Here is a 15,999-nt window from a genome sequence, read left to right as displayed (position 1 = left end):
TACCAGTTTTCAAACTGATAAGAACAGATACTACACTTGATCTAAGCCAATAGGCTTGAGAGGATAAGGTTGCAGAAAAAGCTTCATTTATATACTAGCTTGGAAATTTTTTTAATTATGGGACTCTTATTTAATCAATGCACTTGTAGCAAAATGTTTATCACAATTCGAAATGCCATCCCATAGCATTTCATCTTCTTCCGTTAGCTATACTGACAGTAATGAGATATACAGCACCAGCGAGGCCGACTATGATACTTCCACAGACGAAGAGGGAGTTGCCGAAATTCCTTCCTGTGCTTCAAACAATTTTGATGCGGACAATTCTGCGTCGGGATCACACAGTCCAATTAGAAATTGTATGTTATTTATTTTACGTTTAGCGGGAAAAATACAAGAAACCTCTTTGCATCAAGATCACACGGCATATCCAGCGGAAAAGGACAAAGCTTCGGGGACTCCAAAAGCGAAACGGTCCCTAATTAGGCTCAAAGACAAGCAAACAAAAAAAATGATGAGATTGGTAACAAAGACAAGAAATTGGTTCGACGGCGTTCCAACGGAAAAATTAAACCGCCCAGCCAATTTTAACGCATATGTTCTTTCGTCCACGCTTTCTTTTCAGCAGCTATCAGACCTCAGCACCATGGCGGGGTCTTCTACTTGCTCCCATAAGCTAACGTCTGCCTCGTTTTCGGTGCAAGGGGAACCCGATCAAAGCTCTTTAAACTCTGTTGAACAGGAAATCGCTGACCGTAGATGTATCGATTGTATTGGTGGCAATTCGAGCGATAGCAAGTTTTGCTCTAACGAGGTGCACTCAACGAAATACAACCTATTTACGTTTATCCCCAAAAACCTGTATGAACAGTTCCATCGGCTTGCTAACGTTTATTTTTTGCTGCTTGTTGTTCTTCAATTTATCCCTGCTATTTCGTCCTACAATCCACTTTTGTCAGCAGGACCGCTTTTATTTATTTTAATGGCCACCGGTATTAAGGATGCAGTCGAGGACTACCGGCGGCATAAGGCTGATAGGCTAATCAACGAGTCATGGGCCACAATTTTGGAGCCAATTTCATCTGCAGATCAAAGTGATCACTTTAAAAAAAGGAAAGTTGCCTGGAAAGACATCAAAGTGGGTGACGTAATTTATCTTCGATCCGGAGATTCCATTCCGGCAGATTGCGTTGCCCTTTCGTCTTCGTCCCGTTCTGAAATATACCTTGACACCATGAGCTTAGATGGCGAAACCAATTTGAAGATAAAGAGAGCAATCCCTATTCATGATAGCTTTTCATTAAAATCCCTACGGATCGAAATCGACCCTCCAAGCCCGCATTTATATTCCTTCAGTGGGAAGGTATTTTTTGAAAACGAGTGCAACACCAATGAGGAGGTGCTCTTGACTCAAGAGCATATCCTTCTTCGAGGTTGTATTACCAAAAACACGGATTGGGTTATTGGGGTCGTCTTGTACACAGGATATGAGACAAAAATCATGTTGAACTCGATAGCGCATCAAAAGGTGAATTCGCCCACCAGCTCAGCAGAAGGTTCGCCCTCTAAAAGATCTACCATTGAGAGACAGCTAAATAGACAAATTTTGCTAAATTTTCTGCTTTTGCTAATTTTGTGCCTTGTGTGCATGTCTGTTGAATCGTTTTCAATTACATCGACAAAGTTGCTACTGGAGACGACAACTCTTTCTTCAGTAGTGGTTTCTTTTTTTTCGTCTTTGATCCTGTTCCAAACCGTCGTCCCAATCGCCCTATACATCACCGTTGAAATATGCAAGACAATCCATGCATTTTTAATCCATTCTGATTTGGCGATGAAGGACCCCATTTCTGGAAAGCAGTGTAATGCGAGGGCGTGGAATTTATCTGACGATCTCGGGCGTGTTCAATTTATTTTTTCAGACAAAACGGGAACCCTAACAAAAAACATCATGCGATTTAAATATCTGTGGGCAGGAGGCCAAATTTATTCGTCAAACGGCGATGGCTTGCTTTTTTTAAAGAATGCTCCTTTAGCATCGAAAGAATCTGCGATGCCTTCTGATTCGCCGCATTATCGGCTCATCATGCTGTGCATTGCGCTGTGCCATTCTGTGTTGCCATCGGCAAATGAGGTGCAATTTTCCCCCCATTCGTCCTCAGATACCATCGCTCTTCATCCAACTCGCATTGAGCAGAAAAAAGCTTCCAATCCTGCGTCGACTGCCTTGGGCCAGACTGTAGAAGATGTTTTCATCTATTCCGGAGAATCTCCTGACGAAGTTGCGTTGGTTACTGCATGTGCAGAGATGGGCTACCAGTTCAAAGGGACATCGGGTGTATCTTCACCTTATTGTGGAGCAGTCTCTAAAACGGCCTCGGTTGCCATTGTCGATGGGTTAGAAGATCTTTTCAAGGAGCAGCCTTCTGCTTCATCGCCCAAAGTTGGGGAGCAACAAAGTTTCGTTGAAAACTATGAAGTTATCTTGACGATTCCATTTTCTTCAGAGCGTCAACGCATGGGTGTTCTTGTGAGGCTCAAAGAAAAAGCCTATTTTTTCTGCAAAGGATCTGACTCGGCCATTATTGCCTTGTGCCGTAAAGATGATGCTTCCGTGCAAAATTCATCAAGCAACCTTGCCCATTGGGCTTCACAAGGATTGAGGATTTTGTGTTTTGCAATGAAAGAGTACGATGTCCTTTCCGATGAGTGGAAGAGTCTAATGATAAAATATGAAGAAGTCAAGAATGTAAGTGCTAAAAACTCTGCCTGTCGTTCGGAAGAGTTTTATTCCAATCTTGAGAGCGGCCTATGTTTTCTCGGTATTACTGCCGTTGAAGATTCGTTGCAAGATGGTGTTGCGGATGCAATTGAATCATTCCGGGAGGCTCGTATTTGTACTTGGGTTCTTACCGGCGATAAGGCCGAAACTGCAGTCAATGTTTCCACGTCTGCTGGCCTGATTACTTCTTCAATGAAGCTCATTGAGATTTTGTTCTMAAATTTGGAACAGCCCTTGGAAGAAAAGTGCGTATCTTTACAAGAAGACAAGGACCAACATGAACTCCAGTTGTCTCGTTCATCATCATCATCATCTTCTTCTTCTTCATGTAATAAATCTGGGTGTGCCGTAAGATTTTCGCTTTTGAGGACTCTTGAGGATTTTTATTCCAATTCCAAAGAGAACATGTCAATGGCGGAGGGAACTCTTTTTTCTCCAAATCCCGTTACAGCCACTCCGGTTTCGCCGTTAATTCAGTCACATACTACAAGCCCTTTCTCGTATTTTTCTAACATAGCCAGCCCGATGCAAAACATGAAAAGCCCCAACTCATTGCTACCTAACAGCCCGAAATCGATTCTTTCAACACATTACCAAGGTGCTGCTTTGGTAGTCGATGGGATGACGCTGAAATATATCCTTGACTCTCCAGATGACACACTCAAGCTGCTGTTTTTATCTGTTGCCTTAAGATGTTCCTCAGTTATCTGCAGTAGAGTGGCCCCTCTGCAAAAGGCCATGATTGTGGGGTTGGTCAAGGAATATCTATCCACAGCGGTGTGCTTATCCATTGGAGATGGGGCAAATGATGTATCAATGCTTCGTAAAGCCGACATTGGTATTGGCATCTCCACGGGAAAAGAGGGCTGTCAAGCCGTAATGGCTGCAGATTATTCTATTTCACAGTTTTCTCACCTTAAGCGGTTGTTACTTGTTCATGGGAGGTGGTCGTATCATCGTATTTCCTCGGCAACCCTAAGCTGTTTTTACAAAAACATTGCATTTGTGTTTGTTCTTTTCTGGTACCAATTTGATTGTGCCTTTTCGTCCCAATTTATTTATGACTATGCCTTTCTTCTGTTTTATAATTTTCTGTTTTCTATTCTTCCTGTGCTGTCGCTGGGTATCTTTGACAGAGATATCGAAAGTAATATTGCAATGCTTTTCCCCTGCATGTATACCGGGGGAAATAAGGTGCCAAAATGTGTTCAATCCCATCCTCACTCTCATTTTTCGACCGGAAAATCAGAGCTAGCGTTTGACCCTATTTTCCAGCCTGTATCCTACTATTCGATAGAGAGGTTTTTGATTGCCGTCTCCGAGGGGGTCTACCAGTCGCTGGTGTGTTACTTGATTCCGCGTTTTGTCTACTCGGGCGGCCCGCTAAATACGCTATTTATGCATTCGTCTTGGACGCTAGATTGGATTCCAGTGCCTGAGGATCGAACGGTAGTTGGCTCGGCTATGGCCTTTTGTATAATAACCACTGTAAATCTAACCATTCTTTTATGCCACTACTCATGGACGCTTCTGACTCTTTTTTCCGTCATGATATCTCTGGTGATCCTTCTGGTGACATTTTTTATCATGGCAAGCTGGACCACGTCCACTTTGTATGGAACTCCGTGGATTCTTTTCTTTCAGCCTGCCTTTTATCTTTGCATGTTTTGTTGCATACTACTATGCATCTCGCCTAGGATTATATTTGGATTTATTAAGAGCATCTTCTACCCAACCTCGATGCATGTTTTAAACAGGGCACTTGTGTTGTTGAAAAAGAAGGCGCTTCATAGAGAACATTCCAAACCTTCGCCTGCGAGCGACTCCAATCAACAGAGCTGTACAATATAAAACATTAAACCACCTAATCAAGTTTTCATGCGAGACGTGATTCGGTACTGCAATCATTGAGGCATCATTCACGCATCATTGATCCTAAGTTGGAATTAAGATGACAGATTGTATAGATCTGCCTCAGTCGTTAAATGCGGGGTCACCTGGTGTTGATTTGATGCCAGGCTGGGGTCAAAATGGCGGGTCGGGCCAATCAAAAGACACCTATCAATTGGCCTTTTAATAAAAACCATTTGAATACCCTCCTATTACATGCAGTGGTACCACTTTGGAGTTTGGTGCCGCTTTTTATAGAATTATAATGACACTCTGGGATTTTAGCTGGAGCTAGGACCGCTTTCGGCCATCCTTCAAACAAAAAGTTCAATTCAATACGAGCAAAGGTATTGTCCTTTTCTAATGTGGACGTCTATTGATATCCACCACAATCCCAAACCACGCACCATCATTGGTAGTTTCGAATTTCACCTTTGTTAAATGTATTTACATTTCAAGTTTATTGTTCACCTAACATCAACTTTGAGCCTTTCGGCAAGGTCTTGCTTAATGGCAGTCAGTATTTGATTGACTTCACTGTCGCACAAAGACCTATGTACAGTTATATAAATCCACACAATGCAAACCTTTCGAGCGATCTGAAAATAATTCTGTAGCATTGGCTTTTACGTCCTTTCTTCGTGTCCAAATACTGGTCTATCAAGGAGACTTTTTCTACCAATGCGCCCGCTTTTTCTCGTATCAGCTCAGATATGCTGTTAAAGTGGAAAGAACCATCGTCGGCTGCATAGGTTTGCGGGAGCCAAAACGAAATGTCTCTCGAAATCGGCGGATGCTTCGAAATGGGCCTAAATTTGCATGCACCGCCATTTTCCCTGAATTGCGATAAAAACTTTTCGTCTTTCGACCAGAACAGCCGAATATCGGGTATCTCATACAGAAACATTGCAATTCTTTCAATGCCCAACCCTGCCGCCCAAGCCAATGGAAGGCCTTCGTTTGAAGATAAAGATGGCCCTAAAATGTGATCAGTAAGCAATCCTGAGCCCAGGATTTCAATGTACTCGTTTTTTTTGCCAATTTCAAGCTCCTGTGATGGCTTCGTAAATGGAAATTCGGTTTCCTGCCATCGCATAGGCAAATCACGTTGAAGCACAAACGAAATCAATCCCTCAAGCTCCAATTGCATGTCTAAAATGGCTAGCGTTTGTGGAAGGGGCAGATGTTTACTTTTTTCTATGTGAGAAATCTTATTGTAAATATGGGCCCTCTCTGCTGAAGAAAGCGAGTGTGAAAATAGCTTGAAATTTGTGGACTCTTCAACCCCAAATCTTCTTACCATTTCGAGCTGGTGGAATGCGGGATAATGGAGCGAATCTACTTGGTCTCTTCTATACACATCGCCAAGTAAAATAAACGCCATGGGCGCACTTGGGGGAGATTGAGATAGAAAGCGGCGTTCGTGGGTAGTCATGTGGGTTCTTAATACCGTGTTCTGATTAATGTAGTACGTATCCGATGGAGCACGGGCTGGATGATCAGAACCGATCCCCAACGCATCAAAATTTTCATACGTAGACACTATCGGTGAAATCGAATCGTAAGTTGAGAAACATATATTTGCATCCTGAAAAGTTGCGCACATGGGATTGCTAGCAAAAAATCGTTGTCGGATTTGTTCAAAAGACTTAAATAGCGGTCTGGGCCTCGAGAAATACTCTTTTATTTTCAATGCAATCAGATTAAGAGGGTGGCAAGGGGAATGTATCAACTCCCTATCAACAAGATCCAAAATTGTCGGAGTTATGTTTGAATGGCCGTCGGTTGCCGATAAAATCTGCTCCCTTATTGACTGTTTTTTTTGATACCCAAGCTGGGAAAAAAGCCTACGGAAAAGCTGGGATTTCCGCTGGAAGGCTCTGATGTGGCCCATCGGATAATGAAAAATGGCGTTTTTAATAAATTTTAATAAATTAAAGGACATCTCTTTTGTGCGAGGTATTTTGGTATGGCCTGAGGACCCATTCTGTGTCGGCCTCGCTAATATCAACAGTCCCGAGCTTGATTTCGTAAAGCCTCATTTCAAATATAGGGCCGATTTCTGAAAGGGCCACCTTAGAACCCTCTTTCTTATAATTGTGGTGTCGGAAGGATATGAAATCAGAGTTATTTACAAAGGTCATTACCCTTCGAGAATCTGATTTTGGAATGGGGAACAAATGCTTCAGAACGGAGACAACTCTATTTCCAAGGGAAGTGGTAAACTTTTCGAAAATGAGATGAGGGGCTGCTTCGGACACCGTTGTGCCAGAGCATTCTGGAATGTCATGTCGAAGGACCACATTGAAAAGAGAAAAATAGACCGTTGGGCCGTGTGGAAAATGACTAACGATCAGACCATCTGGAATGCCTCTATGCTCATGGATGCATATCAAGTCGGTGACCCCAGAGCTTTTACAGCTCTCTACCAATTGAGGAATCACCATGGCTCCGCGGTTGATTCTCTGGGAATTTGGAAACAAGAGCTTCATTTCCTTTGTAAACTGCAATAGTCTGCTCGAAGGGTCTCTAGATGTAGTGATTACTATCTTGGGATCGACAAGGGTTGCATTTGCATATTCATCGTCAACATGGTTAACAGGCATCGAATAAGATGGGTCAAAGATGACAGATTTGCCTAGCTCGGTAGCTTCTTCGCGGAGTTCACGAGGGATTGGCTTGCCTTCATCCAAGGCTTGTTTTACGGCCTGTCTTTTTTCATAAAGCTGGCGCTCCCGCTCTTCCAGCGACTTGCGATACAGGTATTCTCTACGAAGGCGAGCTTCTCTTCTAATCATAAAATTAAAAATTTAAAGCTCAATTTAAACGATAGCTGTTACAAAGTTTAAAGTCCCGCGTTGCCAGGATGCTAACTTTTGAAATGCACTTTTTTGTCCAAAAGACCTAAAGGCAAAGTTTGATGCATTACATGCATCAAGCATCTGGGAGAGCATCAGCCCTTCAAATGCGCAAATGGCAGCTGATCAGCGAGTATGTCCGATCAGCCAATTAAACCCGTTCCTTGCATATGGATTTCACTTGGTTTCAAATTTGATAAATTTAAAATTTATCTGATTTAGCTGATTTGGAAGCTTCCTTATACTACCATAGATGCTTTTAAATAAACAAGGCAGACAGCCATTTGCGGAAGAATCGTTTGCCGTTTCAATGTCCGTAATCAAAGAAAATTCGCCAGAGCCACCGCCTACATCTCGCCTTCCGATTGGGACCATTCTCAAGGGATCCCCAAATTTCTCCCAAACCTCAGAAGGGCCTTTGGTTTCCAAAACCTCGGCCCCCAAGGCAAACTCAATTACACCTCAAATGGTCGCGTCGGAGGCTGACCAAGTTGCTGCCTTGATGCGGGCTAACATTACCACGATGCTTGAACGTGGTGACTCTGTTACCAGGCTATCCGAGAAAATGGAGCAACTTCAAGCACAGGCATACCGATTTCGTGTGCATACTCAAAGGACAGAAAGACGCCTGTGGTGGCGAAACATTAGAATGAACATTGCAATTGCCCTGTTGTCAATGATTGCGATTGGGATAGTCATTTCTGTCTTGGTTAGGGGAACCACATCCACCTCGTCGCACTCACCGAATAATGTGCAAAAATCTCTATCTCAAGAGCCATTTCCCGTTGCAACCAATTCACACACAAGCACAAAAATTGCCCCCACTTTAAATGTACCTGCACTTGCACCTGATGCCGGACTCGGCTCTTCACCTCAGATGCAGCCAAACCCCAATCCCGACGGCAGTTAGAAAATCTTTAGACAAAATATATTAACTTAACACTGCCAGCTTTTCGTTTAGGCCGATTTTCTTTTTGCTTGAGCCACGATAGACATAATCGATGGCCAGCATGTTTACACACAGTAACCTTGTCCTTTTGCTTTGTAAAGCGTGTCGATGGACACCCGAATTAGATTGCATAACAATTTATTGGGGCCATTTGATGCGCCTGCCGCCCCTCTACAAGTGTTGGATTTTTCTGGCACAAGGGGGCTATTTTAATGCAAACCCTGACTTATCAAGAGGGAGGAGGGTACCCGATAACACATCTGTTGCCTTAATTCTTTTATGCAATGCATAATACAAACCTGATGTCTTGTTAGGAGTTCAAATAATCCCGTTTCCATAATATCAGTACCTTCGTGCTAAGGAAGGGGCAGTGTCAATGGCTATGCCCGAAAATATCTCAGTAAAGCCCCATACAGGTAGTGGGTTCCTTGTATATTGCTAAACTCTGTGGGTGGATAACATCGTGTATACACTATTCAGCACTTTTGAGTATCATGATGCTACAATCGATCTTGCCGCAATTTTCGGCACTAAAAACATGCTTCTTGAAGACATTTTTTTGAGCAGATGGTCCGGTTGTTCCTCAATCGTTGGCTCCGAAAAGACCAGAAAAAAGATGCAATTTTCGCATACAAAACAAATTCGTCAAAATAACATCAGGTGCAATCGAATTTTCCGTTCAGATACGTTGTATGCACTCCATGATTTTAAAAATAATCGCATCATTGCTTGTTTAAAGGCAGGGGTGATCTATGGCACATTCGGTCCGTGTGGGTTGCTTTTTAAAGCTGCAGGCAAAACCGAAAATCAAGTGTAGGGTTCAATCGGTTGTCAAATTTACACAAAATACATTTGTCAGCTCACTGATTTTAGAGATCGAAGGATAACTACTATTGATCCAATCACTTTTGAATGACATTAAATTAAATCAGCACTCTTGCCATAATGTGATGTAGCTCAACTTTATTTATCATTCAATGTTGGTGTCCTTTTTCCTATGGATATCTTTTTTTATCACCAGCTTCTTCCAATCAGGACTAGATGTCAATTTGCTTCAGGTAGACCCTAAAAAAGATTCTTTTAGCAGTAATCTTTGCCTCTCACGTGCATATGGATTTAATTCTGGGACTTTGAGTCCCCAAGTTATCACACAGCTCCAATCCTCGGTACTTAACACCAAAGTACTGTTAACACCCACAGAAGATCCGGCTGCTTTTTCGGCCGAGCCGCTTCAATCTATTATTGACATTGTGGATGAAGAAATGGAGGACCAAGAGTCGTCCGAAGTAGAAGGAATTTCAGATTTCGATTTAGGAAAAATCACCGTCAAAGTGAAGACCCATCGTAGCTTGGATAACTCGGTTATTGATATACCCGCCGTCGACAATTACGATACCGTTCTTTCTTTAGCAAAAATATCTGCAAATGCATATGTTGAAGATCCAGAACTTTCTTCCGCCAGCTGGTATTCCGTTGACCCCTTTCTCAAGGAGGATGGATTCGGATGGGACGAATCTGCAATTCGTGGCTATGTATATACAAACCCAGAAAAAACGCTAGTCATCATGGCCATAAAAGGCACCTCTACAATGATCTTTGATCGCTCTGGCCACACTGCCGGGGCAGATAAATTTAACGACAACTTGATGTTTTCTTGTTGCTGTGCACGCGTCGATTTCTCATGGGATACCGTCTGTCCTTGCTTCCAAAATAATTCCACTTGCAAGCAGGAGTGTCTGGTCGAATATTCCAGAAAGACAAGATCGTTTCCATTCAAAAAGAATATAACCCTTCTGAGCGATAGTTTGAATGAAAACAGAACTAGGACCTTAGAAGTCACCAATATTTATCCCGTCTACTACTACCAGGCAATTAAAATTTATGAGCAACTAAAAAAAGACTATCCCAATGCCACGATTTGGTTGACTGGGCACTCGTTGGGCGGATCTCTAGCCTCTCTTCTGGCAATTACATACCCGGGTACGGCTGCTGTGGCATTTTCTGCGCCTGGAGAGCGCCTCTTTGCAGAGCGCCTTGGCCTCCTTCCCGAGCGAAGAAAAAATAACACTGAAATGCTTGATAAATTGATGCAGAGTCTTCCCATCTTCCACATCTATAATACAGCCGACCCAATTCCGTATGGAAAATGCACCGGCATCTGGTCGCTTTGTTATATTGCAGGATATGCCATGGAGACTAAATGCCATCTTGGCCAGGTCTGCGAATACGACATTGGCTCGGGCTTGCCATTTGACCTCCAGAAGCACAAATTGAAATATTTGATTCAAAATATCATCATGGCAGGCCATTCGCCCCCTCCCTGTCGTGTTCAGTCCGATTGCTTTGACTGCAAAGGTTGGAACTTTGTCTAGTTTTCATAATTTTGCCCATCAATAAATATGGTCTGGTTCCATCTTCTTACTTGTTTGACTTGTTAAAAGTACCTGGGAAAACACAAAAGTGAATCCTCTCTATTGAACTGCAAAGCTCGCACGTGAACTTTATTATGCCTACATTTCGTCGTGCATAGGCTGGCCAGTGGCATCCTCATGTGTTTCCGAAGAAGGGGTCTCGTATAGTGAAGGTTCTTGCATTGAAGGGGCCTCGTACAGCGGAGCCTCTTCCATCGAAGGGGCCTCGTACAGTGGAGGTTCTTGCATCGAAGGGGCCTCGTACAGCGGAGCCTCTTCCATCGAAGGGGCCTCATACAGTGGAGCCTCTTCCGTAACTGACTCGGCATTTGAATCATTTTTTTGTGGATGTCCAAGATCATTTTCAGGGATCATGCCATGAAAATCAGATAAATCAAATGGAAGGGCATCATCAGTTGGGGTTTGGGCTCCTGAATTCCTAGCCGAAGAATTCATCTTCTCGAGCTGCTCTTTTAGGTTTTTTAAAAGCTCCGCAGCCGCTTCCTCTCGCTTTTTCTTCTCTTCAGCCTCGCGAGCAGCAGCTTCTGCCGCAAGCTTTTCACGAATGGCACGCTCTTCTTCCTCTTTTTTCTTCAAGTATTCGGAAAAGGCGGCTTTTCCATCTGCTAAAAAAGATTCAATTCGAGCACTGTCGACATTGAACGCTTTGATTTGAACATTCATGACATTCTCGATCGATTCGTGTTGGGATTCATCAACTTCATATCCATAATCGAGCTTTTCATAAAGTTCTTCAAGCAAATCTTTCAAATGGGACAATGACTCGGGTGCAGAATATGCAAGAAAACCTAAAGGTTTAAAGAAAAAATTTACCATCCACTGGAAAGTATTCCCCTGGGTTGGGAGACCCTGCTTCTTTCCATTCTCTCAATAGAGGTCGCAGTGCAAAAATATTGGATTCGAGCGTGTTGCGAGCGCTGTTGTGAGCACGCTTAAGAAGGGAAAAAGTATCGAATGCAAGCATGCGATCGGAAATTTCTTTCTTTATAAATTCTGATAATGGAGGTCGAGCAAATAAGAGTTCAAAAGAAAGAGGGACAGAAATCGATGTGTCCGTGGCAGAGGTCTTTTTTGGATCCGACGAAGATGTGGCTGTTGATGTCGTAGAGTTGGCGGAAACGGTTGAATTGGTCTTCTGAATAGCATTGCACGAGGCAATTTGAACCATTCCGTTGCGGGCACCTGCGAGTGGAAGCGAAAAGCTTATAGAAGCAAGGGGATTTCCAACAAAAATTTGACCATCTTTGAGCGGAGTCTGCAAAAGCATATTAAAACTTTCAGAAACATTGAGCACATTGATGGTGGCCCAAGGTTTTCTTGGAGTAGAGCCTGTAAGCAATCCCAGCGAGAAAGACTCGTTTTTGTATATCAGAAGCTTTTTGGTGAGTTGATTTGAACTAGTTTGTGTGTTGGATGCTTCTCCCCACAAGAGGATAGGCTCTTGATCGCTGCTATCAATACGCACGACAGAGGTATCAAGTGTTGGTCGCTCAAACAGCTTGATGGTATTCACATTGAATTTGATATCGGAAAGTAGAGCCTTCAATGCGGCACCAAGCACTGGACCCTCGTCAGAATTTACGGAATAGCCAAGCTTAACTTTGTCCTTTCCAAAATATGACTCCAACGTCGTCTTTAGCGTCTCTTGGATGAAAGGTACACGGCTTGTGCCACCAATAAGCATCAAAGTTGAAAAGCTAGCAGTGGAAAAAGAACGAGCGTCATCATTCTCTTTCGCTGCAGGCTTATATCCTAGTTCGTTAAGCAGCTGTTCCAGGGGCTTCATGAATCTGGGTACCAAGGAATCCTTTGTAATGGCCTCAAGATCAGACTTTGTGAAGTTAAATCGAAAAGATCGGCCTTCATATAGCGAATCGATAAAGATAACGACAGAATTCGCTGCTGTCAGTTTAAACTTGGCCAAAGAGGCTTCTTCAAGCAAAATATTGCGGATTCTAACCAATTCGACATTCCCCTCCTCAAAGATAAGATTAAGCGCGTTTTGCTTGCAAAAATTATCATAGAAAAAATCCCTTATCGCCAAATCAATCGAGGCACCTCCAATGCCAAAGTGTGATTTGGTCTTCAAAAGGGTGATCCGAGAAGCTCCTTTTGTGGATGGGGCTCCATTTCTTTGATATAAAATCAACGAGACACTTGTGTGTGTATGGCCAAAATCCATAAACAAAACTTGATTCTCCAGCATCGCTGCGCCAGGAACAAGGGACGAGACATCAAAAGGAACGGTAAGCGAATATTGAAGAGCAGCGGCAGTAATGTCGTGGATGATTTCTATCACATTAAGGCCAGCAAGCTCGGCCGCGTCCAACACGGCCTGACGCGCCGCAAGGGAAAAGTGGGGAGGGACCTAGAATTTAAAATTTCATCCCTAAACCTACCGCAATGATACAATCTGTCGCATTAGCTAGGCCCTTGATGTGGGCAAAAAACAGTGCCGTGAGCTCTTCGACAGGAAATGAAGGTATTTTGTCATTCTTCATTACAAAAGAAATGCCGGCTTCATGGCCTTTGTTTTTTTCAAAAACAGTTCGAGGATTCAGGTTTTTAAAAAACTCCACTTGCTCACGCTCTTCATCCAATGAGCATCCCAAGAGTATTTGGAAATCACAAAAAACAGACATGTCCTTTTTTGATGCCTAAAATAAACAAAGTGCACCCAAATTACCGATGCTTTTGCAGAAGATCCAAATTGGAGCTCTTTTCCTGAGTTAGAAACGGCAACACAAAAGGGTGTCTTTCGAGCAGACTCCTGATTCAGAATGACATCAAAAGTTCTTGATGTCTTATCAAAAAGCGCAACTTTAACAGATGATCCTATATTGATGGCGATGACATTGCAATGACTTAGATTGGTCAATTGCAATAGTATCACGCAGCACAAGATCGCCTTTGAGACGTGTCGAAATGATGAAAACGAAAATAGCAACATTATGAACCAGTGCAAGAAGAAATTTTAATAAATGAAATTTTAATTAAATTTAAATTTACTTGAATGGAGCCTTTTTGGCAACAATTTAATACCATTCGAGCTTTTTGTGGATACTCCTAAGTTTCCGTTTTGTTTGGAAATCCAAATCTGTATTGGTCCCAGAGTCTTCGGGAGTTTCTTTCCCTGCAAATGTCGCCTTTTGCACTCTGATCTTCACCCCAGGTCTAAGCATAGATTCATCTAATAACGTTTCTGCAAGGTGAACAGACTCCTCCTTCAAATATATAACAAGAGCATCTCCCTTTGGCCGGCCATCAAGGCCTTCGTAAATTTTGATCTTCGGCAGGTTTGTCTCCAAATCAGGTAATATTATTCCGCAAGGCTTGAAATGCTCGTTTAATTCATCAAGCGTTACGTCTTGCGGAAGACCTGTGATATACACAGAGGTAATCTTTCGCTGGGGTTGTTTTTTTTTCCTTTTTCTGCGCGCTTTCAGAAGCATTGACTCTGCTTCGTCGTCGCCCTTTATTTGTAAGCCGACTTCCTCGCCACTATTGAACCCCAAGACCGTGTTTTGCGGGCCCTGGGGCTCTGTTGAAAGGGTCTGTGTATTATTTTGGCGGAGGGAATTACTAGTGCCCATAAAAATGATTAAGATTTAAATTTTAGCGTTTTAAAGTTAAAGTTCAACTTCAACTTAACAACCGACATACCAACATGATTAAGAAGTTTTGTTTTCAATGGGAAAACACAAAAGAGTCGTTGGATCGATTCCGGTGATAAGAAATCCAAAATTGATATCAGTCATAAAAAACAGTGAATCCATAGTGATCGACGCCGCTACCTCGCAAGCCCAGCTGGCAATGAAGCTCACGGAGTGGGAAGAGCTTTCCATTGAAAACGAAGCCGATCATGAAACAGGATCTGAAAGCACCGATTTAATGACATTCTCGCCGCTTCTTCTAATGGTAACTGCAAGATCAGATCCAACCAAACTAATATTTCCCAAAGGCGGTCTACACAAGCGAGAAGATGCCATTGCAGGCGCTTTACGCGAAACATGGGAAGAGGCGGGAGTGACCGGAATTTGCTCCACAGCCATCTTGGAGCCAAGTGAACACGGCGGCGACACTAAATTTTGGTGTTTCGAAATGGATGTAGCCAAAATCCACAAATCTTGGCCTGAAAGGGACCAGAGAAGACGAGTCTGGCTTGACACGACAAATTTGGACTCTTCCTCTATAAAGAAGCTACACACCAAAAGCTTTTCCAGAAGAGTATTAAAACTTTGGCTCAAAAGGGAAAAGAAGAAGCGCAACCAAGGCTCCAGTCCATAGAAACCACATAAATGTTAAAATTAAACTTAAAGTGTGGAGGGCGGGAAAATTGAAGATTGGAATCCGCAAGAAAAGGCGCGTCAATTTTTTAAAAGCGCGCCATTCCAAGTGGTTATAAAGCGAAAATCGACAACTTTGACATCGAGTTTTTCGACACCATTATCAAACCAACTTTCCCAAATGAATAAAGCTGAAAAGAAACCCGCCGGTAAGGCCCCCGCCAAGGCAGCTATTAAGAAGTCTGATGCCACCTCAGATTTGAAGCGCAAAAAGTCTCGTCATGAAACTTACTCCACCTATATCCTCAAGGTCTTGCGCCAGTGTCACCCCGATGTCAACATTTCCAAAAAGGCCATGTCGATTATGAATTCCTTTGTAAATGATATCTTTGAGCGCATTGCTGCCGAGGCTTCCAAGCTCTCTGCTTACAACAAGCGATCCACTATAACCTCCAGAGAGGTTCAAACTGCAGTTCGTCTGATTCTTCCAGGCGAGCTTTCAAAGCACGCTGTTTCTGAGGCCACCAAATCGGTCTCAAAATACACAGGCCAGAAATAACTGATCAATGGCACGTGCTCAACACATCCAAACGGCTTTTAAAGCCATCTTACAACAATATGCCATAGACTATGACTCCATAAATATGTAACAACACATGCAACGTTTGGCTTTAGGGGGGTCATTTTATTTTATGGTTTAATCTTTCAGATGGTGCGTGTTGGGATTTTCTGTTTTGAGCGTGCCTGATGGGATTTACTGCCCATCGACTTTGTGATTAGCTTTGATGGTTTCAAGATGCCA

The 15,999-nt window shown here is 42.9% G+C and overlaps 8 protein-coding genes across 8 annotated transcripts; 5 read left to right on the top strand and 3 right to left on the bottom strand.

Annotated features, from left to right (window-relative positions):
* Positions 1-172: 172 nt before the first annotated feature.
* DI09_33p80 (uncharacterized protein) lies at positions 173-4,221 on the top strand (the record flags this gene model as incomplete). Its single annotated transcript, XM_013382487.1, has 3 exons — positions 173-344; positions 384-4,060; positions 4,084-4,221. The coding sequence occupies 3 exons, from the start codon at positions 173-175 to the stop codon at positions 4,219-4,221; spliced, it is 3,987 nt and encodes a 1,328-aa protein (XP_013237941.1).
* Positions 4,222-5,139: 918 nt separating this feature from the next.
* On the bottom strand, positions 5,140-6,566 carry DI09_33p70 (mitochondrial phenylalanyl-tRNA synthetase; the record flags this gene model as incomplete). Its single annotated transcript, XM_013382486.1, has 2 exons — positions 5,140-5,224; positions 5,260-6,566. The coding sequence occupies 2 exons, from the start codon at positions 6,564-6,566 to the stop codon at positions 5,140-5,142; spliced, it is 1,392 nt and encodes a 463-aa protein (XP_013237940.1).
* A 40-nt stretch (positions 6,567-6,606) lies between these two features.
* Positions 6,607-7,470, bottom strand: DI09_33p60 (uncharacterized protein; the record flags this gene model as incomplete). The annotated part of the gene is made up of 1 exon (XM_013382485.1): positions 6,607-7,470. One exon carries the CDS (start codon positions 7,468-7,470, stop codon positions 6,607-6,609), a length of 864 nt encoding a protein of 287 aa, XP_013237939.1.
* A 313-nt stretch (positions 7,471-7,783) lies between these two features.
* Positions 7,784-8,440, top strand: DI09_33p50 (VAMP72-family R-SNARE protein; the record flags this gene model as incomplete). Its single annotated transcript, XM_013382484.1, has 1 exon — positions 7,784-8,440. The coding sequence occupies one exon, from the start codon at positions 7,784-7,786 to the stop codon at positions 8,438-8,440; it is 657 nt and encodes a 218-aa protein (XP_013237938.1).
* A 1,016-nt stretch (positions 8,441-9,456) lies between these two features.
* DI09_33p40 (uncharacterized protein) lies at positions 9,457-10,851 on the top strand (the record flags this gene model as incomplete). The annotated part of the gene is made up of 1 exon (XM_013382483.1): positions 9,457-10,851. One exon carries the CDS (start codon positions 9,457-9,459, stop codon positions 10,849-10,851), a length of 1,395 nt encoding a protein of 464 aa, XP_013237937.1.
* A 138-nt stretch (positions 10,852-10,989) lies between these two features.
* DI09_33p30 (actin-like ATPase domain-containing protein) lies at positions 10,990-14,504 on the bottom strand (the record flags this gene model as incomplete). Its single annotated transcript, XM_013382482.1, has 5 exons — positions 10,990-11,654; positions 11,725-13,246; positions 13,311-13,556; positions 13,598-13,775; positions 13,954-14,504. 5 exons carry the CDS (start codon positions 14,502-14,504, stop codon positions 10,990-10,992), a joined length of 3,162 nt encoding a protein of 1,053 aa, XP_013237936.1.
* A 97-nt stretch (positions 14,505-14,601) lies between these two features.
* DI09_33p20 (uncharacterized protein) lies at positions 14,602-15,198 on the top strand (the record flags this gene model as incomplete). The annotated part of the gene is made up of 1 exon (XM_013382481.1): positions 14,602-15,198. One exon carries the CDS (start codon positions 14,602-14,604, stop codon positions 15,196-15,198), a length of 597 nt encoding a protein of 198 aa, XP_013237935.1.
* A 180-nt stretch (positions 15,199-15,378) lies between these two features.
* DI09_33p10 (histone H2B) lies at positions 15,379-15,756 on the top strand (the record flags this gene model as incomplete). The annotated part of the gene is made up of 1 exon (XM_013382480.1): positions 15,379-15,756. One exon carries the CDS (start codon positions 15,379-15,381, stop codon positions 15,754-15,756), a length of 378 nt encoding a protein of 125 aa, XP_013237934.1.
* Between the last annotated feature and the right edge of the window lie 243 nt (positions 15,757-15,999).

This window comes from Mitosporidium daphniae, assembly GCF_000760515.2.
Source record: "Mitosporidium daphniae strain UGP3 chromosome Unknown contig-33, whole genome shotgun sequence".
NCBI classification, from domain to species: domain Eukaryota; kingdom Fungi; phylum Microsporidia; genus Mitosporidium; species Mitosporidium daphniae.
The sequence above is the reverse complement of the archived record's forward strand: the minus strand, read 5'-3'. Positions and strand labels throughout refer to the sequence as shown.